This window comes from Oncorhynchus nerka, linkage group LG8, assembly GCF_034236695.1.
Source record: "Oncorhynchus nerka isolate Pitt River linkage group LG8, Oner_Uvic_2.0, whole genome shotgun sequence".
Classification (NCBI taxonomy): Eukaryota; Metazoa; Chordata; class Actinopteri; order Salmoniformes; family Salmonidae; genus Oncorhynchus; species Oncorhynchus nerka.
In genome coordinates this window covers 18,926,559-18,952,519 of record NC_088403.1, presented here as the reverse complement: position 1 = coordinate 18,952,519, position 25,961 = coordinate 18,926,559, and the positions used below count along the sequence as shown (strand labels likewise).

At 43.6% G+C, this 25,961-nt stretch overlaps 1 protein-coding gene across 1 annotated transcript in view; it reads right to left on the bottom strand.

The window, feature by feature from the left end:
- Nucleotides 1-25,961, bottom strand: part of LOC115119944 (voltage-dependent calcium channel subunit alpha-2/delta-1-like) — a 189,260-nt gene that overhangs the window by 21,040 nt on the left and 142,259 nt on the right. Inside the window, exons 17-28 of the mRNA XM_065021121.1 lie at nucleotides 20,164-20,244; nucleotides 19,042-19,125; nucleotides 18,835-18,909; nucleotides 15,763-15,834; nucleotides 15,580-15,651; nucleotides 15,422-15,483; nucleotides 8,718-8,794; nucleotides 7,888-7,896; nucleotides 4,711-4,771; nucleotides 4,057-4,154; nucleotides 473-554; nucleotides 160-222 (exon numbers count right to left, since the gene is read on the bottom strand). Coding sequence (XP_064877193.1) covers nucleotides 160-222; nucleotides 473-554; nucleotides 4,057-4,154; nucleotides 4,711-4,771; nucleotides 7,888-7,896; nucleotides 8,718-8,794; nucleotides 15,422-15,483; nucleotides 15,580-15,651; nucleotides 15,763-15,834; nucleotides 18,835-18,909; nucleotides 19,042-19,125; nucleotides 20,164-20,244 — 836 coding nt within the window. The remainder of the gene's footprint in view (nucleotides 1-159; nucleotides 223-472; nucleotides 555-4,056; nucleotides 4,155-4,710; nucleotides 4,772-7,887; nucleotides 7,897-8,717; nucleotides 8,795-15,421; nucleotides 15,484-15,579; nucleotides 15,652-15,762; nucleotides 15,835-18,834; nucleotides 18,910-19,041; nucleotides 19,126-20,163; nucleotides 20,245-25,961) is intronic.

Genomic DNA, 25,961 nt, shown 5'->3' with positions numbered 1-25,961 from the left:
AGAGAGAGAGATAGCTGAGAGAGTCAGAAAGAGAGAGAGAGAGAGAGAGAGAGAGAGAGAGAGAGAGAGAGAGAGGGAGAGGAGAGAGAGAGAGGCGAGAGAGAAGAGAGAGAAAAGGAGATAGAGAGATAAAACATCACATATCAACTTGAGGAATACCTCTTGGGATAAATGCGAGTGATTCCTCCATCAGTGGCCACAAACCTGGCCAGGACTCCATTTCTGAAAGGAATAGGAAAATTCAATGACAAAAGTATCCAGTCCTTCAGTGCATCATGTTACAACACAAAAATGTATGTTTAAATCATGCAAGCTGACAATGTGTATCTGTTTTTCCTTGCTTGTGTTCATAGCTAGGTGGAATAAACTTTCACAAACCACAACCTTTTAGTTAAATCTACTTGATTAAAACAAGAATGATGCTTTTGTGTGTGGATTGTGTGCTTTCGTGCGCATAGTTTGGTTGACTCACGGCATCTGATCTCTCCACTGCTTAACGAGGTCTGATGTGATGCCAGCGTCCAGCAACAATCTGTTCACCAGATCCACGTTGCCTGAAAGACAAGGAAACAACATCACTTGGGCTTGATTCAATAATAACAGAAAGCTGAAACCCATTGACCTGCCTGCTGAGTGATCAGTATCTGATCTTAGTCGGTATAGAGGATTTTCCTTCTTTTTCAATTCAATTTAGCTTTATTCTTTGACCTTCAGACAGTGGCCATGAAACTGAGTCATCTTAATAAGAGCAGTGTGTTTGGTCTGCAGGTTGGAATTTATTGTCAGGAATCTTGACCTGGAGGCATATCTGCAGAGTGGTCACTAGCTGTCACAGACACAAAGTCAGCAAATCCGATTTAACCTAACCCTAACCACACTGCTAACCTTAATGCCTAATCCTAACCTTCAATTTTAAAAAGCACACATTTGGACTTTGCAGCTAGCCCAGCTACCGTGAGTCAGAGAGCCATTGACACAAGCTGTGACTCAATCTATATAATAGGAGGAGGGGGATGGAGGGAAGAAAGAGGAAGGGGCAGAGAGATAGAGTAATGTGGGAGGAGTTGGAAGAGAGGGGGAGACCAAGAGAAAGAGAGAGAGCGAGGGATAAAATAAAGAGATGATGGATCAGAAGATGGATAGAAAGAGTAGAATGGGAAAACACATTCCCATCTTGTTTTCCAAGTTGTGTGGGCTGTCATCCAATGCTGTCATCCAATGCTGTCATGATAGCAGAACAAGCACATTCTCTGAATCTTCTGTAACGTGAGCCTGTAACGTTAGCAACCATATTATTATGAAGTAAAGTCATTAACTAGTACTTAATAAAGAAGTGCACTTGGAGTGTGTTTGGGGGAATGTAACAAGTCATTTCAGAGACGTCCGACATGACCAATACAACACAAACACACTCAACTGAACACAGACTACTACGCGATCAAAGGGGGACCGTTTTTTTTCTGTCGCGAGCCGCACTTTGAACCCGTTGCCTTCGCTGCTCCAGTCCATTAACGTTGAGACTCGGTAACCCTCCATTTACAACACACCGCACACACATCAGAGAAAACAGCTGGTGTAACACTTTATTCCCCCCCCCCTCTGTTCCCTCCACCTGCCCCAGTGGTTTTCATTAGGGGCCTCTGATTGAAGGCAGGCCAGGAATTCTAATGTACTTCACCGCCACTGCAGTGGCTTAAACAAGGAAAGCATGTAATGTCCCACTCTCCACCCATCCAAACATCCCACAAGGTCTGTATACACAGCAGTCTATAGTCCTGCAGAGAACGCCCATCAATCTCCCAAGCAGAAATGGACAATTAAGGGAACTAATATCCTAATTACGGGAACTAATATCCCAATTGGGGGACTTGGTTAAAAAATGTTATTACAGGGGTATTTGCAATTGATTGTTTCAAGTGACTTTTTCAAACCTAAAAATCTGACTAGACCACAAATCAAGCTTATAAACGTTACTTTTGAGAGACATCGCTGCATTTCTAGGACAAACTTGAATGAGATAAAAAGGACTGAGTATCTTTCCAATTGAGATGGCGGAGTACTACTTTTCAAACCAACACATCAGACCAATAAACATGAGCTTTGAGTGACATTGCTACATTTCTAGGAAACACTTGAGAGGGTAAAGGAAGGAATGGGGCGAGTAATTAAGTCTACTATTATATCAGAGAGTGATGTACTGCTAATGCATTGGTCAGATGTCGGAGACTCAGCCTCCATCAGTCTGAAAGCTCTGGCACGCAGACCTGATTTGGCCCTTTTTATTGCTCCGCTCGCACTCTCACCTCGACGGGGTTCTGGTCTTTCTCACAAACACACAGTAATTGGACCAGTAGGTGGGGTATGTGGGGGTATATGACTTGGTGGAGTGTGTGTGCTTGTGTTTGTGTGTGTGTGTTGCGGCAAAGGCGAGGCATCTAACACGTGTCTCCTGAGGCATATGATGGTCAGACTTTTAGAGTTAGGATCAAACAGGCCAACACAAGGATGGAGGGGTTCTACAGACGGAGAGGCCTGACTGTCTTTATTCTGTATACAGTAGACTGCATAGCACCTAGCAGTCACTCCAGACTTCCAGACCTATGGGTCACTATAGACACCCCAGGGAACAGGTTCAGTTGGCCCTCCTATGAAGACATCAATACTGTCCAAGACCCATGTTGTTCTAGTGTCCACTGGTCTAACAACCAAAATGTTTCATGTGACTTGTTGAGCCTAAATTATCATTATTAAAGGATCATCATGAAATGTATTTCAGAGTGCTTCATTACGTGTAATGTATATGTTAAAAAATTATGTCAAAATGTAACTGATGTCTCAATCTATTCACCACCAATTCTGAGCAGCGAGTGTTAACCCACGGATAGTTGTTGGTTAGTGGCTGTAAGAGGGAACATAGGAAAGGTGTTTAATTGTCCCTGGTGTTAGTCACTCTTTGTTGGAAGTGAGAAACCCAGGGAAGGTGTCTGGTTGTCCCTGGTATTAGCTACTCTTTGTTGGAAGGGAGAAACCCAGGGAAGGTGTCTGGTTGTCCCTGGTCTTAGCTACTCTTTGTTGGAAGGGAGAAACAAAGGGAAGGTGTCTGATTGTCCCTGGTCTTAGCTACTCTTTGTTGGAAGGGAGAAACAAAGGGAAGGTGTCTGATTGTCCCTGGTCTTAGCTACTCTTTGTTGGAAGGGAGAAACCAAGGGAAGGTGTCTGATTGTCCCTGGTATTAGCTACTCTTTGTTGGAAGGGAGAAACAAAGGGAAGGTGTCTGATTGTCCCTGGTCTTAGCTACTCTTTGTTGGAAGGGAGAAACAAAGGGAAGGTGTCTGATTGTCCCTGGTATTAGCTACTCTTTGTTGGAAGGGAGAAACAAAGGGAAGGTGTCTGATTGTCCCTGGTATTAGCTACTCTTTGTTGGAAGGGAGAAACCCAGGGAAGGTGTCTGGTTGTCCCTGGTATTAGCTACTCTTTGTTGGAAGGGAGAAACAAAGGGAAGGTGTCTGATTGTCCCTGGTCTTAGCTACTCTTTGTTGGAAGGGAGAAACAAAGGGAAGGTGTCTGATTGTCCCTGGTATTAGCTACTCTTTGTTGGAAGGGAGAAACAAAGGGAAGGTGTCTGATTGTCCCTGGTATTAGCTACTCTTTGTTGGAAGGGAGAAACCCAGGGAAGGTGTCTGGTTGTCCCTGGTATTAGCTACTCTTTGTTGGAAGGGAGAAACCCAGGGAAGGTGTCTGATTGTCCCTGGTATTAGCTACTCTTTGTTGGAAGGGAGAAACCCAGGGAAGGTGTCTGGTTGTCCCTGGTATTAGCTACTCTTTGTTGGAAGGGAGAAACCCAGGGAAGGTGTCTGATTGTCCCTGGTATTAGCTACTCTTTGTTGGAAGGGAGAAACCCAGGGAAGGTGTCTGGTTGTCCCTGGTCTTAGCTACTCTTTGTTAGAAGGGGGAAACCCAGGGAAGGTGTCTGATTGTCCCTGGTCTTAGCTACTCTTTGTTGGAAGGGAGAAACCCAAGGAAGGTGTTTGGTTGTCCCTGGTCTTAGCTACTCACACAGTGGGTTGTTGGGGGTCTTCCTGTCGATGTATTCGTTGAAGTCCATCAGGAACTCTGTGTTGTTTTTAGACGGCTTCAGATCCTTACAGTACTCCCTATGGGAATGAAAAAAATAAAGGCAACACCAACATAAAGTGTCTTAATAGGTTGTTGGGCACCACAAGCCAGAACAGCTTCAATGTACCTTGTCATCGATTCTACAAGTGTCTGGAACTCTATTGGAGGGATGCGACACTATTCTTCCACAAGAAATTCCATCATTTGGTGTTTTGTTGATGGTGGAAAAAGCTGTCTCAGGCACCACTCTAGAATCTCCCATAAGTGTTCAATTTGGTTGAGATCTGGTGACTGGGACAGCAATGGAATATGGTTTTCATGCTCAACAAACAATTGAGTGACCACTCGTGCCCTGTGGATGGGGGCATTGTCATCCTATGGGGTGTAGCCATGGTAGCCAAAATAATGGCCTGCCCAGCATTTTTTATACATGACCCTAAGCATGATGGGATGTTAATTAACTCTGGAATCAAACCTGTGTGGAAGAACTTGCTTTTAATATACTGTGTTATCCCTCATTTACTCAGGTGTTTCCTTTATTTGATCAGTTACCTGTATATAAACCTTTCTCCAAATAACAGTCAATCTTCTTACCTTGGTGCAATGAGAGTGTATCCATACTCCTCAAACTTGTCTTCCTGCAGGCTTTCAGAGACTGTAGAAGAGCAGAAAGCTGTGAGTCCTACAAACATCTCTCTGTGCTATTCATATACACAGGCCTTGGAACCGGAAGAAGAGTATCACACCTAACTCATGTCAAGTTAACATGATGACCATTGATTGATACAGATGCTGATGAGAGTCATGGCTGATGGATCAAATGACTTCTGTCAGAGACTGTAGACTGTCAACTGATGGGCCATGGTGATTCAGACATCATGAAGACAATCCCCAGTCCTAGACGGTCCACAGTTTGTATAGACACATGACGCCATGTCTGATAGAGACATACAGCTTTGATGAATGTAAGTTAAGTGTTGTCTGTCAACTCCTCATTTTAAAGCATGATGGGGGTATACATTCCTCTGTCCATCGTCACAGGGTGACCGTACCACCACGTCCACCCAAGGAGCTTGGCTCATAGAAGTTTGTATCTTAAAGGTGGTAAATACTATGGTAAAGACTAGATTTGGCAGCATAGAAGACAATGCAGGAAATACGCTCTTTGTAAAGGGTTTATACTTAGTTGACTGTGACTAGAACTAGGTCTAGAAAAATCTACGGACAGCAGTGTACAGCAGAGAGAAATAAAGTATGAGACAATCTCTAATGAACAGATGTAAATCAGGTTGTGTGGGCGACATGGAACCTTGGCGTGGGAATCACTTCCCTATGCATGCTGGGAAAAACGGCAGACAGACACGACTCTTCGAACAGGAGGAGAGAGACAAGAGGAGAAAAAATACTTGCCCTCGTCCCCTGGAGTGGACAAAATCCCCGCAGAGAGAGTATGTGAAAGATAGATGCATCCCCATGGGTGAACGAGGGAAGGAAGGAGGGAAGGAAAGTAGAAAAAAAACAGGGTAAAACCACAAGGGTCAAAGGTCAACAATATATTTTATTCACAGAGCGAGGCCTTGAATAAAAATATTGCACTCCCATCAAAAGGTTTCTTCTCAAAATGTAAATGTTGACAGATCAAGCTACAAGGAGCACGCAACGAGAGGCCTTCAATGACGTTTAAAATTAGCATTCTAGCGATAACATTGCATTGCTTTCAATGCATTGATTTCAATTACCATTATCATCATATTTTCTGTCATGTAATACAGTGGTAATGATGAATCCATGGGGTTATTAGTGTTGAGTAATGTATTCATATGACAATGCCATGGAAAGGAATAAAAGAGACATTCATCATGGAACATAATCCTGTTGTATTGCTTGGATATTACCTTGATGTTGTTTAAAATATGGTGCTTATTATTATTATATTGTGGTGCGGTATTCGTCATGACCTCATGGGCTAGACTTCAGACTAGTACGTGAGGTCTTTGGTAGTAATTGTTGGAAAATAATTATGTCCATGTGTAGATTCTTGGTACATCGTCAATACTTTAATTACATTAAGTCTAATTTAAAAGACATTAATGACAGCCCAATGTTTATTTTGTCACTTTAAAAAAAAAATCATAGATTGCCTCCACCTACAGTGTCTTTAAGAAAGTGAATGAATGTATACAAACATGAAAGACACACACAGATACACAGATTTTCAATGAACCAGAGACATGTTTTAGGGAATCCACTGAAAGATGTGGATACCATGTTGAAAGCAAACGTTCCATCACATATACTTTAGAATGGAAACATGCAACCTAGACTGATATTCAATTGTACAGTATTTGTACAATTAGGGGTGAAAGGTGAAAGGTTGGAGAGTTTAGTTACATGGCTGGGCAAGCCGATACCATTACAATACAGTCAAACCAGGAAGTGAATTGAAATCGAATCAGAGTCATTATTGTCCATTAGGATTTTTCGATTCTTGAATAGGAATTTCAAATCACTTCCGGTTTTGGCTGAATTGAAATGGAGCCTACCCCAACCAAATGTGTTTTGGATAAAACAACAATGGCCACTCTCTCAATAAAAGTAGACTGTTAGTGTGTTATGTGACTCAGCGACCACATGAGACACACTCACACACAGGGCATACTGGTGCACACAAAAGGAGAGAGAGAGAGAGAGAGAGAGAGAGAGAGAGAGAGAGAGAGAGAGAGAGAGAGAGAAAGAGAGAGAGAGAGAGAGAGGGAGAGAGAGAGAGAGAGAGAAGAGAGAGAGAGAGAGGGAGAGAGGGAGGTGATGCTCTGTGGGGACGAGGTGGTTTCTGTCTTTCATTAAGACTATTTACGAGTCTGTAAACCTCTGAATGATTAAAAAAGAGAAACTAAAAAAGGGAGAAACTGTCCAGTCATGTTTTGGGCGAACACTCATCGCTTTCTCTTTTATGAGTTCACCTTAAAATAATGCAAACATCCTCCCCTCTGTCCTTCCTGCTAGCTAGACTCTGGAAGGTTAGTGCCAAAGCCACATCTGAGTGCCATTGGGGCAGGTGGGATAAACAACATGCATACAGAGGCTCGTGAAAATACACACTCATACACACACACACTATGGGGCAGCAGCATCGCATGCAAGGCTCTCCTTGTGTGTGGTCAGACTAGCGGCTGAATCAGTGTGATCAAACACTATCTAAATCAGTTATAAGACATCTATCTAAATGACTCAGATTCTTGTATGTCACGACATCATTACACTACTATGGACCTCTTTACACAACACTACTTTGACAACACATTCTAGGTCCCGGAGAGATACTGTAGTGTAAAGAGACAGATCTAGATTTTCTCTTTAGGAGATGTCTCCCATACTACCTCCAGAGGAAGTGAGGGAGACAGCTACACCACATACCCCCCCCTCCCACACCACATGTCCCTGCAAGAATGACTTCCATTACCCTAATACCAGTAGATGGCATTTTGTTTGCCTATATACTACGGTATTTACGGTATGCTAATAGCTGCACTTACACAGGAAGCAGGAATGTGGCATTGGCAACACCACATCAAGGTTAGTGTAAACAGAAAAGTTGCAAATCTAGTGTTGAAGAGAGATAGTGTGCTGGATGGAACACAATTATGTTAGTTGCAGGAACTTCTTCACTAAGATAAAACAGAGCATTATGGGTACTGTAGTTCATCATGCTACAGGTGTGAGCGCAGGAGGACAGGGAAGGTGTGAGGTAAGATACAGGAGGAGAATACTTGCCCAATTCCACTGAGGGGGTTCCAACACACGGAGAAGACAGGGGTGAGTAGGTCAGCAGGTGAGGACAGGAAGGAGGGAAGGGGGAGCGGGAAAGAGAAGGGGACAGGAACGAAGCAAACAGGGGTACACAATATTTTATTCCTCTGAGTGTTGAATAAGAACATTGCAGCTTGAACAGGATGTATGAGAAATGAGTTTCCCGTTTTACTGCAGAAAACAGATGATCAACTCAGGGACCGTCCCCATCAGCTAAGGGACTGACTGGTAGGAAAGTAAGACAGATTGTGTGTCTGTGTGTGTGTGTGTGTTCTTGGGAGACCGAACAGACCCACAGGAGGTACCCAGACAAACTGAACTTCCCAGGAAGACCTGTGTGTATATGTGCATGTATGTGTGTGTATGTGTATCCCAGTGTTAAGGGACAGTGGAGTGTGGAGAGGGGAATAAAACATACCCACAGGAGAACCAGACTACAAAGACAAAAACATAGACCTTCCTATGGAAGACCCATCATCCTAACCCAATGACTGACTAACAACACACAATGATTTGACTAATGGGAATCTCGCAGCTTGAAGGGGACATGAGAGGGGAGTTTGAACACGTGGAAATAAGTGTAGTGTGTGAGAGAGAGCGAATGAGAGAGGGAGTGTGTTTGTGTGTGCTCACAGACAAGCTGAAACGTGAGGCTTCCCTTAACCCCTATGTGGTACACATTTAAATGTCATTGCCATCTTACAAATGTGTTTTGTCATTCTGTCTATATGCAAAGGAAATGTTTACTGTGTATAAGGTCATGCCTTGATATAGGTCAGGAGAATGCTACTTACATTTGGCCTGGGTGATGGTGTCTCCGATAGTAGTGTGGATGTAATGCAGGCTGTACACTGGAAGGACCAAGGCTAGACTGGGAGCACACACACACACACACACACACACACACACAGAGAGAATAATAGGCACACACGAATAGGTGCACACGCACAGAGATGAATAGGTGCACGCGCACAGAGATGAATAGGTGCACGCGCACAGAGATGAATAGGTGCACGCGCACAGAGATGAATAGGTGCACGCGCACAGAGATGAATAGGTGCATACACACTTACATGCCACACACACATACCACGTTTTCATATTTTGCACAGTTCTAACAAATAACACATTTGCAAGAATCACAAATCATCTCCACATAAACTTAAAAGTTGATCCACACATCAAAACAAAAATGTCTTAAAAACGTGTCACCTCTGAAGCCAAAACTTTCACAAAGACATATTCTGCTGAGCTTTGTAACTTATTTTTTATAAGTACATTTATCATATGTACAGTTCACTCTCAAAAGGGTTTGACTAGGTGGTACACCCACATTTAGGACTGTCTCAAAAGGGTTTGACTAGGTGGTACACCCACATTTAGGACTGTCTCAAAAGGGTTTGACTAGGTGGTACTTTAGGACTGTCTCAAAAGGGTTTGACTAGGTGGTACACCCACATTTAGGACTGTCTCAAAAGGGTTTGACTAGGTGGTACACCCACATTTAGGTGTCTCAAAAGGGTTTGACTACACCCACATTTAGGACTGTCTCAAAAGGGTTTGACTAGGTGGTACACCCACATTTAGGACTGTCTCAAAAGGGTTTGACTAGGTGGTGTCTCAAAAGGGTTTGACACCCACATTTAGGACTGTCTCAAAAGGGTTTGACTAGGTGGTACACCCACATTTAGGACTGTCTCAAAAGGGTTTGACTAGGTGGTACACCCACATTTAGGACTGTCTCAAAAGGGTTTGACTAGGTGGTACACCCACATTTAGGACTGTCTCAAAAGGGTTTGACTAGGTGGTACACCCACATTTAGGACTGTCTCAAAAGGGTTTGACTAGGTGGTACACCCACATTTAGGACTGTCTCAAAAGGGTTTGACTAGGTGGTACACCCACATTTAGGACTGTCTCAAAGGGTTTGACTAGGTGGTACACCCACATTTAGTCTCAAAACTGTCTCAAAGGGGACTGTCTCAAGAGGGTTTGACTAGGTGGTACACCCACATTTAGGACTGTCTCAAAAGGGTTTGACTAGGTGGTACACCCACATTTAGGACTGTCTCAAAAGGGTTTGACTAGGTGGTACACCCACATTTAGGACTGTCTCAAGAGGGTTTGACTAGGTGGTACACCCACATTTAGGACTGTCTCAAAAGGGTTTGACTAGGTGGTACACCCACATTTAGGACTGTCTCAAACTGTCTCAAAAGGGTTTGACTAGGTGGTACACCCACATTTAGGACTGTCTCAAAAGGGTTTGACTAGGTGGTACACCCACATTTAGGACTGTCTCAAAAGGGTTTGACTAGGTGGTACACCCACATTTAGGACTGTCTCAAGAGGGTTTGAGGGTTTGACTGTCTCAAAGGGTTTGGTGGTACACCCACATTTAGGACTGTCTCAAAAGGGTTTGACTAGGTGGTACACCCACATTTAGGACTGTCTCAAAGGGTTTGACTAGGTGGTTTTAGGACTGTCTCAAAAGAGGGTTTGGTGGTACTAGGTGGTTTGACACCCACATTTAGGACTGTCTCAAGAGGGTTTGACTAGGTGGTACACCCACATTTAGGACTGTCTCAAACTAGGTGGTTTGACTAGGTGGTACCCACATTTAGGACTGTCTCAAAAGGGTTTGACTAGGTGGTACACCCATTTAGGACTGTCTCAAGAGGGTTTGACTAGGTGGTACACCCACATTTAGGACTGTCTCAAAGGGTTTGACTAGGTGGTACACCCACATTTAGGACTGTCTGTTTGACTCAAGAGGGGGTTTGGTACACCCACATTTAGACTGTCTCAAGAGGGTTTGACTAGGTGGTACACCCACATTTAGGACTGTCTCAAAAGGGTTTGACTAGGTGGTACACCCACATTTAGGACTGTCTCAAAGGGTTTGACTAGGTGGTACACTATTTACATTTAGGACTGTCTCAAGAGGGTTTGACTAGGTGGTACACCCACATTTAGGACTGTCTCAAGAGGGTTTGACTAGGTGGTACACCCACATTTAGGACTGTCTCAAGAGGGTTTGACTAGGTGGTACACCCACATTTAGGACTGTCTCAAGAGGGTTTGACTAGGTGGTACACCCACATTTAGGACTGTCTCAAGAGGGTTTGACTAGGTGGTACACCCACATTTAGGACTGTCTCAAGAGGGTTTGACTAGGTGGTACACCCACATTTAGGACTGTCTCAAAGGGTTTGACTAGGTGGTACACCCACACCTGTCTCACATTTTTAGGACTGTCTCAAAGGGTTTGACTAGGTGGTTTTAGACTGTCTCAAAAGGGGTGGGTGGTACACCCACATTTAAAAGGACTGTCTCAAGAGGGTTTGACTAGGTGGTACACCCACATTTAGGACTGTCTCAAGAGGGTTTGACTAGGTGGTACACCCACATTTAGGACTGTCTCAAGAGGGTTTGACTAGGTGGTACACCCACATTTAGGACTGTCTCAAGGGTTTGACTAGGTGGTTTGGACTGTCTCAGGGGTTTGGGTGGTACACCCACATTTAGGACTGTCTCAAGAGGGTTTGACTAGGTGGTACACCCACATTTAGGACTGTCTCAAGAGGGTTTGACTAGGTGGTACACCCACATTTAGGACTGTCTCAAAGGGTTTGACTAGGTGGTACACCCAAGAGGGTTTGACTAGGTGGTACACCCACATTTAGGACTGTCTCAAGAGGGTTTGACTAGGTGGTACACCCCACATTTAGGACTGTCTCAAGAGGGTTTGACTAGGTGGTACACCCACATTTAGGACTGTCTCAAGAGGGTTTGACTAGGTGGTACACACCCACATTTAGGACTGTCTCAAAGGGTTTGACTAGGTGGTACACCCACATTTAGGACTGTCTCAAGAGGGTTTGACTAGGTGGTACACCCACCTCAAGAGGGTTTGACATTTAGGACTGTCTCAAGAGGGTTTGACTAGGTGGTACACCCACATTTAGGACTGTCTCAAGAGGGTTTGACTAGGTGGTACACCCACATTTAGGACTGTCTTTGACAAGACTGTCTCAAGGGTTTGACTAGGTGGTACACCCAAGAGGGTTTGACACACCCACATTTAGGACTGTCTCAAGAGGGTTTGACTAGGTGGTACACCCACATTTAGGACTGTCTCAAGAGGGTTTGACTAGGTGGTACACCCACATTTAGGACTGTCTCAAGAGGGTTTGACTAGGTGGTACACCCACATTTAGGACTGTCTCAAGAGGGTTTGACTAGGTGGTACACCCACATTTAGGACTGTCTCAAGAGGGTTTGACTAGGTGGTACACCCACATTTAGGACTGTCTCAAGAGGGTTTGACTAGGTGGTACACCCACATTTAGGACTGTCTCAAGAGGGTTTGACTGTGGTACTGTCTCAAGAGGGTTTGACTAGGTGGTACACCCACATTTAGGACTGTCTCAAGAGGGTTTGACTAGGTGGTACACCCACATTTAGGACTGTCTCAAGAGGGTTTGACTAGGTGGTACACCCACATTTAGGACTGTCTCAAGAGGGTTTGACTAGGTGGTACACCCACATTTAGGACTGTCTCAAGAGGGTTTGACTAGGTGGTACACCCACATTTAGGACTGTCTCAAGAGGGTTTGACTAGGTGGTACACCCACATTTAGGACTGTCTCAAGAGGGTTTGACTAGGTGGTACACCCACATTTAGGACTGTCACCCAATTTAGAGGGTTTGACTAGGTGGTACACCCATTTAGGACATTTGAGGACTGTCTCAAGAGGGTTTGACTAGGGGTTTGAAGAGGGTTTGACTAGGACTGTCTCAAGGGTTTGACTAGGTGGTACACCCACATTTAGGACTGTCTCAAAGGGTTTGACTAGGTGGTACACCCACATTTAGGACTGTCTCAAGAGGGTTTGACTAGGTGGTACACCCACATTTAGGACTGTCTCAAGAGGGTTTGACTAGGTGGTACACCCACATTTAGTGTCTCAAGAGGGTTTGACTAGGTGGTACACCCACATTTAGGACTGTCTCAAGAGGGTTTGACTAGGTGGTACACCCACATTTAGGACTGTCTCAAGAGGGTTTGACTAGGTGGTACACCCACATTTAGGACTGTCTCAAGAGGGTTTGACTTTAGGACTGTCTCAAGAGGGTTTGACTAGGTGGTACACCCACATTTAGGACTGTCTCAAGTTTGACTAGGTGGTACACCCACATTTAGGACTGTCTCAAGGGGTTTGACTAGGTGGTACACCCACATTTAGGACTGTCTCAAGAGGGTTTGACAAGACTGTCTCAAAGGGTTTGACTAGGTGGTTTTAGGACTGTCTCAAGAGGGTTTGACTAGGTGGTACACCCACATTTAGGACTGTCTCAAGAGGGTTTGACTAGGTGGTACACCCACATTTAGGACTGTCTCAAGAGGGTTTGACTAGGTGGTACACCCACATTTAGGACTGTCTCAAAGAGGGTTTGACTTTAGGTGGTACACTAGGTGGTACACACATTTAGGACTGTCTCAAGAGGGTTTGACTAGGTGGTACACCCACATTTAGGACTGTCTCAAGAGGGTTTGACTAGGTGGTACACAGGACTGTCTCAAGAGGGTTTGACTAGGTGGTACACCCACATTTAGGACTGTCTCAAGAGGGTTTGACTAGGTGGTACACCCACATTTAGGACTGTCTCAAGAGGGTTTGACTAGGTGGTACACCATTTAGGACTGTCTCATTTTGAGGTGGTACTTTAGTCTCAAGAGGGTTTGACTTTAGGTGGTTTGACACCACACATTTAGGACTGTCTCAAGAGGGTTTGACTAGGTGGTACACACATTTAGGACTGTCTCAAAAGGGTTTGACTAGGTGGTACACCCACATTTAGGACTGTCTCAAGAGGGTTTGACTAGGTGGTACACCCACATTTAGGACTGTCTCAAGAGGGTTTGACTAGGTGGTACACCCACATTTAGGACTGTCTCAAGAGGGTTTGACTAGGTGGTACACCCACATTTAGGACTGTCTCAAGAGGGTTTGACTAGGTGGTACACCCACATTTAGGACTGTCTCAAGAGGGTTTGACTAGGTGGTACACACACATTTAGGACTGTCTCAAGAGGGTTTGACTAGGTGGTACACACACATTTAGGACTGTCTCAAGAGGGTTTGACTAGGTGGTACACACACATTTAGGACTGTCTCAAGAGGGTTTGACTAGGTGGTACACACACATTTAGGACTGTCTCAAGAGGGTTTGACTAGGTGGTACACACACATTTAGGACTGTCTCAAGAGGGTTTGACTAGGTGGTACACACACATTTAGGACTGTCTCAAGAGGGTTTGACTAGGTGGTACACACACATTTAGGACTGTCTCAAGAGGGTTTGACTAGGTGGTACACACACATTTAGGACTGTCTCAAGAGGGTTTGACTAGGTGGTACACACATTTTAGGACTGTCTCAAGAGGGTTTGACTAGGTGGTACACACACATTTAGGACTGTCTCAAGAGGGTTTGACTAGGTGGTACACACACATTTAGGACTGTCACTAGGTGGTACACACACATTTAGGACTGTCTCAAGGGGTTTGACTAGGTGGTACACACACATTTAGGACTGTCTCAAGAGGGTTTGACTAGGTGGTACACAGCTACAACTAGAAGTTACTTTGTTTGTAGCAGGTTAGGAGAACATACGCAGCAGGTTAGGATAATTCACTTAACAGGTTAGGATAATTGGGGTAAGGTCTCCTAACTTGCTACGAAATGTCAATTCCGGGCATATCCGTACTCCGTCTAGCAACAACCATAGAGATAGATAGAGGACTCATCTTTGTATCTGTGCCATTATTGCGTCTGTTACAGCATGGGCAGCGTCATTGAGGCAATCTCCATTTTGAAGTAGTGCATTTTCTTCTTCACAATTGGCTGATTCCTCCTGATGACCCGGTTGGACATGACTCCAACAGGGTCACCAGGAGGCATCAGCCAATGAATTTGGATGTCCACCCAGTTGACTACATTAAAATCTGAGATTTGCACAACTAACCCAAGATAGACCACAGACTGTCATTTCCAATGGGAGCAAATTCATTACAGTGGGCAGAACAAGCAAGGAGGTGGACAGAGACAAGCACATCTGGCTCATTGTCTGCGTTAAAATGTTGGAAGTCCTCAATGGCGGTACCTGTGCTAAAACTGCCTTTTGGCCACTAGAAGCCCCTATTATTCTCTATGGCCACGACCTTTCAAGCGGTTGCATTGATCTGGTGTCAGTGCACTACTCGTAGTCATAAGAGATGAAAACAGTGACCCCTATTGTTCTTCTAGATAGGGCCCTGAGTGTTTACGGAACCTAGTTATATGCCTTGACCAGGTAAAACTCCAGACTCTTGACCCAGGAGAGTTTTCTTGGTCAAGTCACGTGGTCAGAATAAAAACTCAAGGCCCTAAAAATGAATAGTGTACATGGTATACTCAGGTAGGGGTACAAATACAGTACATGTAGCTGTTACCTGTAATCTGTACCCTTTACAGGGGCATATGTGTACGACCTTTCGCTTCGGTCTATGTACCGCTGTGGAGCAGAACACACATTGGTCATCAAAGGGACAGCTCACCCCGAAATAGTCTAAAAATGTGTTTTTTGTTTTTCCATCATGTTTTAGTTTACCTCATCCTGGGACTTCACTAGTGTGTGTACGGTGCGGTGGCCAGTTTCTCCATGAATCATGTTCGTTCTTATCTGAGGACAAAAAACACTTAGCTCTTAGGAGCAAGTTCAACCCACAACAGGATAGAATGTGGACACAAAGGTGGAAGCATTAAAGAAGACCGTCAGTGGCCTCCATCTTACCTCTACTTTAATCTCATCCTCCAGCTCAGCGTCCAGGAAGTCCAGAGTTACAGGCTCCTGAAATTTAGGATTCTAGAGTGCGAGACAGAGAGCGAGAGACAGAGAGCGAGAGAGAAAGTGTGAGAGAGAAAGTGCGAAACAGAGTAAGAGAGAGTGAGAGAGAGAGAGAGAGACAGAGAGTGCACGCATGCGCGCGAGAGAGATTTAATACAACATTTCCTGTTTTATAGATCGAATCAACCCAGGAAAGAGTTCACCCAGGAATGATTTAAGACAGTCTATGTAAAATTACCTTTAAGGGTGGCATTAGTCATGCAAAAGACAACAGACCTGTGAAAAAAAGCAGCCTACCTGTCTATTTGAAATATTATGAGTATTTTGCTTACTGCAAATTAGTCATGCAAAAATTACCCTATGTCCAGATTAAAATGATTTCCATGATTTGTCTCAATCTTTGTCCTTCCTCATGAGCCTAGACAGATACAGCACCAAAACTCCAAAACAAACTTTATGAAATAGGAGTTGAGATATTAACAGGAGCTAAACCAAACCATTTAATACAGATAAGGTACAAACACAAACATACAAAGATAAGCTATGTGCCAACCTTTCCTCTAACTACATGTACATATTACCTCAACTAACCTGTGCCACCGCACATTGACTCTGTACCGGTACCCCCTGTATACAGCCATGCTACTGTTGTTTTACTGTTGCTCTTTTATTTATTTTTTAAACTTCAGTTTATTTTAGGATATACTTTCTTAACACTTATTTTTCTTAAAACTGCATTGTTGGTTAAAACCTCTCTAGGCTAGGGGTGGTATTTTCACGTCCGGATGAAAATCGTGCCCAAAGTAAACTGCCTGCTACTCAGGCCCAGAAGCTAGGATATGCATATGTTTGAATGATGTCTGTGAGTATAACATAACTTATTTGGTAGGCAAAACCCTGAGGACAAACCATCCAGGATTTTTTGTTGTTGTTGAGGTCACTCTCTTTTCAATGGGTTTTCTATGGGGATCTGGTTTTCTAAATCACTTTCTTGCAGTTCCTATCGCTTCCACTGGATGTCAACAGTCTTTAGAAATTGGTTGATGTTTTTCCTTTGTGTCATGAAGAAGTAGCCCTGTTCAGAACGAGGGTCGAGTGAAGTGTGTTGGTTGTTAGAGTCGTGTGACATGAAAGCACGCTCCACTTTGTTTTTGTCCGTTATTGAACGCAGTTTATCCCATCTTAAATTTTAGCGATTATTTACGTTAAAGAATACCTAAAGTTGTATTAGGAAAGTTGTTTGAAATGTTTGGACAAAGATTACAGGTAACTTGTGAGATGTTTTGTAGTCATGTTGCGCGAGTTGGAACCTGTGTTTTTCTGGATCAAACGCGCCAAATAAATGGACATTTTGGATATATAATGACGGAATTAATCGAACAAAAGGACCATTTGTGATGTTTATGGGACATATTGGAGTACCAACAGAAGAAGCTTGTCAAAGGTAAGGCATGAATTATATCTTTATTTCTGAGTTTTGTGTCAAGCCATGGCGGGTTGAATTATGATTGTCTGTGTTTGTTTGACGGGGTGCTATCCTCAGATAATCGCATGGTTTGCTTTCGCCGTAAAGCCTTTTTGAAATCTGACACGTTGGCTGGATTAACAAGTGTGACTTTAATTTGGTGTATTGCATGTGTGATTTCATGAAAGTTTAATATTTATAGTAATTTAATTTGAATTTGGCGCTCTGACATTTCACCGGATGTTGTCAAATCGATCCCGCTAAAGGGATTTGATCCCTAAAAAGTTTTAAGGGCTTGTAAGTAAGCATTTCACTGTAAGGTCTGGCTCATGTTGTATTTGGCGCAGGTACCTTATTATTATCTATCCTGATGCCTAGTCACTTTACCCTGGCTTCATGTACATATCTACCTCAAATACCTCGTAACTCTGCACATTGATCTGGTACTGGTACTCCCTGTATTTAGCTCCACATTGATCTGGTACTGGTACTCCCTGTATATAGCTCCACATTGATCTGGTACTGGTACTCCCTGTATTTAGCTCTACATTGGTCTGGTACTGGTACTCCCTGTTTATAGCTCTACATTGATCTGGTACTGGTACTCCCTGTACATATAGGGTGGCAGGTAGCCTAGTGGTTAGAGCATTGGGCCAGTAACCTGAAAGGTTGCTAGATCGAATCCCTGAGCTGAGTTAAAAATCGGTTGTTCTGCCCCTGAACAAGGCAGTTAACCCATTGTAAATAAGAATTTGTTCTTAAAGTGATTTGGATTCAATTGAAAGATTGTTGCGAAAACCACAAGTTTCATCATGTGATGAAAACAACTTGTGTAGACTTTACAGTGTAATGCTTGCTAACGAAGCTTTCTCAACAATGCAGAGTTTAAAAAATATATATATATGAAATGGTAACTAACACGAGGAATAAAACAAAATACACAAGAATGGAGCTATATACAGGCAGTACCAGATCAATGTGGAGCTATATATATATATTTAATTTGACCTTTATAAGTCAGTTAATATCACCAAACCACAGCATTTATCTGAAGTCTTTACCCATACTTGTGTATTTACTTAATGCACAGTAATGATGTTTTGATACAAGAACACCAGTGACATATTTCCTCAGGGCAGTTTACGGGAAAGGCGGACATTACAGTAAAGACTGATGTGAAACACATGGCTACGTGGGCGTAAGCTCCATGTTCTCCCTGCGTTTGTTGTGTGGAAATCATCAAGTGTCCCTCGCAAACCTTCTCTACACAAACCCATATGGTGACCTTTTCCGAGATAGCTTTGTTTGGCTAGCTTCCCCTAGTGCTAAGTGTGGCTACGCTACGCTAGGGTAATGTTATGCTAGGCTAACGATAGGCTAATGCCAGGCTGCTAAATCTCCCATGCCTTGCTAACAGGTATATTGGGGCTTTGCTTAACAAGGTTGTGCAGCATACTGTGTTTAAAGGAACAGATGAGTGTTGTGTGTGTGTGTGTGTGTGTGTGTGTGTGTGTGTGTGTGTGTGTGTGTGTGTGTGTGTGTGTGTACTGTACCTTTGGGCAGAGGTTGGGATGCAGCAAGACGTAACCGTTGGGGTCAATGGCAAAGTAATAACCATTTGGTCCAAACTACAAGAGATAGAAAGAGACAGGATAGTTAGTGTGTGTGTCGATGGTATTGATGGTGTTCTGGATACTTAACATAGGCTATGTGGGTATGTGTTAGTGTGTGTGTGTAGCACACAGGCGAGTGTGTCTTACTGTAAATCTCGGTGTTAATCTTTTGATGTCGTCCAGAGACACATCGATAGCCATCACTCCCAGGATCAGCTGGTTTTGGGGCCTCTGGGAGAAAAAACAAACAAGGAAAAGTGGTATGAGACCAAAACAAAGCATTATATAGTACCTCACTCAGACGGACCCCTAGTGCTTCACACACACAGTAGTATATCACTCAGAGGGACCCCTAGTGCTTCACACACAGGCATTCACAAAAACAATTTTACTCCGATGACTCAAGTCCCTTGGCGACTTTAAAAAACATTTCCAAAGTAAAGAGCACAGTGGAGATAAAACGTCCTTTAGAAATCCTTGTTGTTACTGTGACTCATTAACGAGTCATTCTCAGCCTGGCTTTAGTCATTACAGGTCCATCAAACACCATCCATGTATTGATACGTAGGCTATGCGTGCTGTTTTTAAAGGTATGTACTTCTGTTCTTGAGCTGTTCTTGTCTACTAATTGTCTATATGTTTTGTGTGGATCCCAGCAAGAGTAGCTGAGGCTTTCACAACAACTAATGAGGATCCTAATAAAATACCGAAATACCAAATAGCATCATCTTGACGCAGTTAGCTACTGTTATCAGATGTCGTTGCTTCCTGTGGCACAGAGTGGGCAGGCTTTGAAGAGTGACACTATATCAGCAAAATGGCTGACAAGTACCTCAACAAGGAGATAGTAGAGGAAGAAAGGATCCCACATCGTAATCGACTGCCGAGCAGACAAGGTAAAAATCTGTCGTTCTGCCCCTGAGCAAGGCAGTTAACCCACTGTTCCCAGTCCTGTGGTGTGACCCAGTGTTCAGTTCTGGAGGTGAACCTGGCTGAGAGGTCATCAACGCCCTGCTTCTGGGATATACTACTGTGCAAATCAAACACTTCTGAAAGCTCATTGCGGGAATGCAAGTAAATTAGTAAGTAAGCAAGTAAGCAGTCAGCCAGCCAGTCAGTCAGTCAGATAGCAGTCAGTCAACCAGCCAGTCAGTCAACCAGTCAGTCAACCAGCCAGTCAGCCAGCCAACCAGTCAGTCAGCCAGCCAGCCAGTCAACCAGCCAGCCAGCCAGCCAGCCAGCCAGCCAGCCAGTCAGTCAGCGCTGTACCTGTAGTCCCCTCTCTTTGTCAGCTTTGGTGTTGGTCTTGTTGAAGACTGGAAGTGTTCCTGTGATCACCAGACCCAGCTCCTGTCAACCAGATCACATGTATTTTCAGTCAGTCTCCTTTAGAAGAGCATGTCAACACCCCTACTGGTCTTATCAGACTGATAACAACAGGTATAATATGCACCAGTTGAAGCTGGTGGGAGGAGCTATAGGAGGATGGGCTCATTGTAATGGCGGCAATGGAATCAATGGAACGGAGACAAACATGTGGTTTCAATATGTTTGATGCGTTTAATACCATTCCATTGAATCCATTCCTGCCATTACAATGAGCCCATCCTCCTATAACTCCTCCCACCAACCTCCTCTGCTATGCATTCTCTATGCACATATACTGTATACTGGTGTAGGTTGTGTTCATGTACTATAGTCTATAGGTAAGAATAGTACTTGAAATGAAATAGTAGCCTGGTCCCACATCGGTTTGTGTTGTAAACTCAAGCACAAGCAGATATGGGAACAGGCTAATGTACTAGCCCTGTGGAGCAAGACCCCAAGGCAGATTATAGTGAGAGTCCATAATACTAACTTTCCATTGGTGTCAGAGAGGGTAATTAATGACGCAAATACACTTTCCAATACAAACACCAGCTATCTAGTTATAAATACAAATAGCAGAAATAATGGGAAGCTATGCAGGGTAGTATTTACAGTTTGGGGACAACAAGGCTTACACAGGGTGTCAGGCTGTTGACTATGGTAAGTGTAGATACTGTATTATAAACTTGCTATGTGTGTCAGAGTGCAACTAGTGACGCAAACACCCTTTTAATACAAACACCAGCTGTCTAGATCTAAAAGTAGCTCATATCAAAGTCAAGCTGCGTCCTGACTTAAACAGTGGATAAGGGATGAAAGTGCATCCGATAGAGAAAACATCACGTTTCCATGTTCAATCATATAACATTGTTTACTATGGAATGAGAAAGAAATCTTCCCCCGATATGAATGGACTCAAAATGACACGTCTTTGCAGGTAACCAGACACAGGACCATGTGGTGTGTGTGTATGTGTGTGAGTGCCCGCTTTGCTTGTGTGTGTGAGCACACACAGTGGGCCGCTATTGTGACGTGTGGCTGGAGAAGCATCTGTTTCCAGTAATGAGGTGGACAGCCTCCATCACCACGACAGGGAAGACACCATCTCTCTAGTGCGTCTGGATGGTCTTCATGGTGTTATGTGTGCTTACTGGAAATGCGATGACCTCTGAATCTGTAATCAGATTTCCTTATTGCACTGAGACTGTGTCATGTTGTTGGATTTGACACTATACATCCATCTTGCTATGTCTCCAACTTCACATTATATACTAAACAAAAATATATGTGTGTATGGCGTTGTGTGGGCGAGCGGTTTGCTGATGTCAACGTTGTGTGAACAGAGTGCCCCGTGGTGGCGGTGGGTTTATGGTATGGGCAGGCATAAACTTCGGACAACGAACACAATTGCATTTTATCGATGGCAATTTGAATGCACAGAGATAACGTGACGAGATCCTAAGGCCCATTGTCGTGCCATTCATTCGCACCATCACCTCCTGTTTCAGCATAATAATGCACAGCCCCATTTTGCAAAGATCTGTGCACAATTCCTGGAAGCTGAACATTTCCCAGGTCTTCCATGGCCTGCATACTTACCCGAAATGTCACCCATTGAGCATGTTTGGGATGCTCTGGATTGACGTGTACAACAGCGTGTTCCTGTTCCCGCCAACATCCAGCAACTTCGCACAGCCATTGAAGAGGAGTGGGACAACATTCCACAGGCCACAATCCACAGCCTAATCCACTCTATGCGAAGGAGATGTGTCGCTCTGCATGAGGCAGATGGTGGTCTCACCAGATACTGACTCGTTTCTGATCCACGCCCCTACCTTTTTTTAAGGTACAGTATCTGTGGCCAACAGATGCATATCTGTATTCCCAGTCATGTGAAATCCATAGATTAGGGCCTATGGATTTTTTTTTTATTGATTGATTTTCTTAGATGAACTGTAACTCAGTAAAATCTTTGAACTTGGTGCATGTTGCGTTTATATTTTTGTTCAGTATGAATATTGTTCTGAAGTCAACGTACCACAGTGTGTGCTGGGTTGTTTCTGACTTGGCTCCCCTGCTGTTCAGTATGAATATTGTTCTGAAGTCAACGTACCACAGTGTGTGCTGGGTTGTTTCTGACTTGCTCCCTGCTGTTCAGTATGAATATTGTTCTGAAGCCAACGTACCACAGTGTGTGCTGGGTTGTTTCTGACTTGGCTCCCCTGCTGTTCAGTATGAATATTGTTCTGAAGTCAACGTACCACAGTGTGTGCTGGGTTGTTTCTGACTTGGCTCCGCTGCTGTTCAGTATGAATATTGTTCTGAAGCCAACGTACCACAGTGTGTGCTGGGTTGTTTCTGACTTGGCTCCCCTGCTGTTCAGTATGAATATTGTTCTGAAGTCAACGTACCACAGTGTGTGCTGGGTTGTTTCTGACTTGGCTCCGCTGCTGTTCAGTATGAATATTGTTCTGAAGTCAACGTACCACAGTGTGTGCTGGGTTGTTTCTGACTTGGCTCCCCTGCTGTTCAGTATGAATATTGTTCTGAAGCCAACGTACCACAGTGTGTGCTGGGTTGTTTCTGACTTGGCTCCGCTGCTGTTCAGTATGAATATTGTTCTGAAGTCAACGTACCACAGTGTGTGCTGGGTTGTTTCTGACTTGGCTCCGCTGCTGTTCAGTATGAATATTGTTCTGAAGTCAACGTACCACAGTGTGTGCTGGGTTGTTTCTGACTTGGCTCCGCTGCTGTTCAGTATGAATATTGTTCTGAAGTCAACGTACCACAGTGTGTGCTGGGTTGTTTCTGACTTGGCTCCGCTGCTGTTCAGTATGAATATTGTTCTGAAGTCAACGTACCACAGTGTGTGCTGGGTTGTTTCTGACTTGGCTCCGCTGCTGTTCAGTATGAATATTGTTCTGAAGCCAACGTACCACAGTGTGTGCTGGGTTGTTTCTGACTTGGCTCCCCTGCTGTTCAGTATGAATATTGTTCTGAAGTCAACGTACCACAGTGTGTGCTGGGTTGTTTCTGACTTGGCTCCGCTGCTGTTCAGTATGAATATTGTTCTGAAGTCAACGTACCACAGTGTGTGCTGGGTTGTTTCTGACTTGGCTCCCCTGCTGTTCAGTATGAATATTGTTCTGAAGTCAACGTACCACAGTGTGTGCTGGGTTGTTTCTGACTTGGCTCCGCTGCTGTTCAGTATGAATATTGTTCTGAAGTCAACGTACCACAGTGTGTGCTGGGTTGTTTCTGACTTGGCTCCCTGCTGTTCAGTATGAATATTGTTCTGAAGTCAACGTACCACAGTGTGTGCTGGGTTGTTTCTGACTTGGCTCCGCTGCTGTTCAGTATGAATATTGTTCTGAAGTCAATACAGTGTGTGCTGGGTTGTTTCTGACTTGGCTCCGCTGCTGTTCAGTATGAATATTGTTCTGAAGCCAACGTTTCAGTGTGTGCTGGGTTGTTTCTGACTTGGCTCCGCTGCTGTTCAGTATGAATATTGTTCTGAAGTTCCACAGTGTGTGCTGGGTTGTTTCTGACTTGGCTCCGCTGCTGTTCAGTATGAATATTGTTCTGAAGTCAACGTACCACAGTGTGTGCTGGGTTGTTTCTGACTTGGCTCCCCTGCTGTTCAGTATGAATATTGTTCTGAAGTCAACGTACCACAGTGTGTGCTGGGTTGTTTCTGACTTGGCTCCTGCTGTTCAGTATGAATATTGTTCTGAAGTCAACGTACCACAGTGTGTGCTGGGTTGTTTCTGACTTGGCTCCCTGCTGTTCAGTATGAATATTGTTCTGAAGTCAACGTTACAGTGTGTGCTGGGTTGTTTCTGACTTGGCTCCGCTGCTGTTCAGTATGAATATTGTTCTGAAGTCAACGTACCACAGTGTGTGCTGGGTTGTTTCTGACTTGGCTCCCCTGCTGTTCAGTATGAATATTGTTCTGAAGTCAACGTCCACAGTGTGTGCTGGGTTGTTTCTGACTTGGCTCCGGTTCAGTATGTATTGTTCTGAAGGTACCACAGTGTGTGCTGGGTTGTTTCTGACTTGGCTCCGCTGCTGTTCAGTATGAATATTGTTCTGAAGTCAACGTACCACAGTGTGTGCTGGGTTGTTTCTGACTTGGCTCCCCTGCTGTTCAGTATGAATATTGTTCTGAAGTCAAATTCCAAACAGTGTGTGCTGGGTTGTTTCTGACTTGGCTCCGCTGCTGTTCAGTATGAATATTGTTTCTGAAGTCAACGTACCACAGTGTGTGCTGGGTTGTTTCTGACTTGGCTCCCTGCTGTTCAACATGAAATTGTTCAATCAACTGATTTCAGTTTAAATTGTTTCTGACTTGCTGTTTCAGTGCACTGGGTCCTTGCCTTATCTACTGTTGAAGTTCTCCAAAACTTGCTTTCATATGAATATTGTCTGAAATATGAACCACCACAACCAGTGCTGGGTTGTTTCATGAAAATTGAACTTGATATGAATATTTTCTAGAAACCCAACCACAGTGTGTGTTTGTAAAATGATTGGCTCCCTGCTGTTCAACAATGAATATTTTCTGAGTTAACTAGATATGTGCTGGGTGTTTAATTGGCTCCGCTTTCTAAATTCAGTAAAATATGAACCCAACCCTAGATACTGGCTTTTAAAATTGTATTTAAGCACTAAACTTTGACCCTTAGCTTTATATACTGGGTATTGCATTAACCATGTTGAAGTTCTTGGCTGGTTGGTACTGTAGTATTTCTAGAAGGTTTCTTCATCATTTGAAGCCTTGGGGTAAAGTTGTACAAATATGTACAAATATTGAATTCCAATTAAATTCCAAAAGATGTAAATGTTTTTACATTTAAAATTGAACTTGATAAAAAAATTTCTAGAACCAAACATAACTTCAAAAAATATGAACTTGATATGAGTTCAAATTTATGGAATTCAAGAATTGAATTGGAATTTCAGTTATTTCTAAAACAATTGATCCCAAGCCTGTACTTGATTCAATGTATTTCCTAGATCTAACCCTGGCTGTCTTTAAAATGTAAATTGATCCCAACCCTGGTACACTTTAATGTAAACTTGATCCCAACCCTGGTACACTTTAATGTAAACTTGATCCCAACCCTGGTACACTTTAATGTAAACTTGATCCCAAATATGGTATTCAATTTAAAAGATGTAAATGTTTTTATTTCCAACCCTGTATACTAAAAACCCAATAAAAATCTCCATCAGTGAAAACAGAAAAATTGTATTCAAGGGTTATTTCCTGTAGAGTAAAAGTGTACTGTTTGTTCTGAACATTTCAACCTGTATTTTATATTTCCTGTAGAGCTAGGCTGTCTGAACAGTGACAGCCTGTATTCCTATATTTTAGAAACTAGGCTGTCTGAACAGTGACAGCCTGTTTCCTATATTTCCTGTAAACTATCCCAACCCTGAACAGTGACAGCCTGTATTCCCAACCCTATTTTCCTGTAGAGCTAGGCTGTCTGAACAGTGACAGCCTGTATTCCTATATTTCCTGTAAACTTGATCCTAGGCTGTCTGAACAGTGACAGCCTGTATTTCATATTTCCTGTAAGCTAGGCTGTCTGAACAGTGACAGCCTGTATTGCTATATTTCCTGTAGAGCTAGGCTGTCTGAACAGTGACAGCCTGTATTCCTATATTTCCTGTAGAGCTAGGCTGTCTGAACA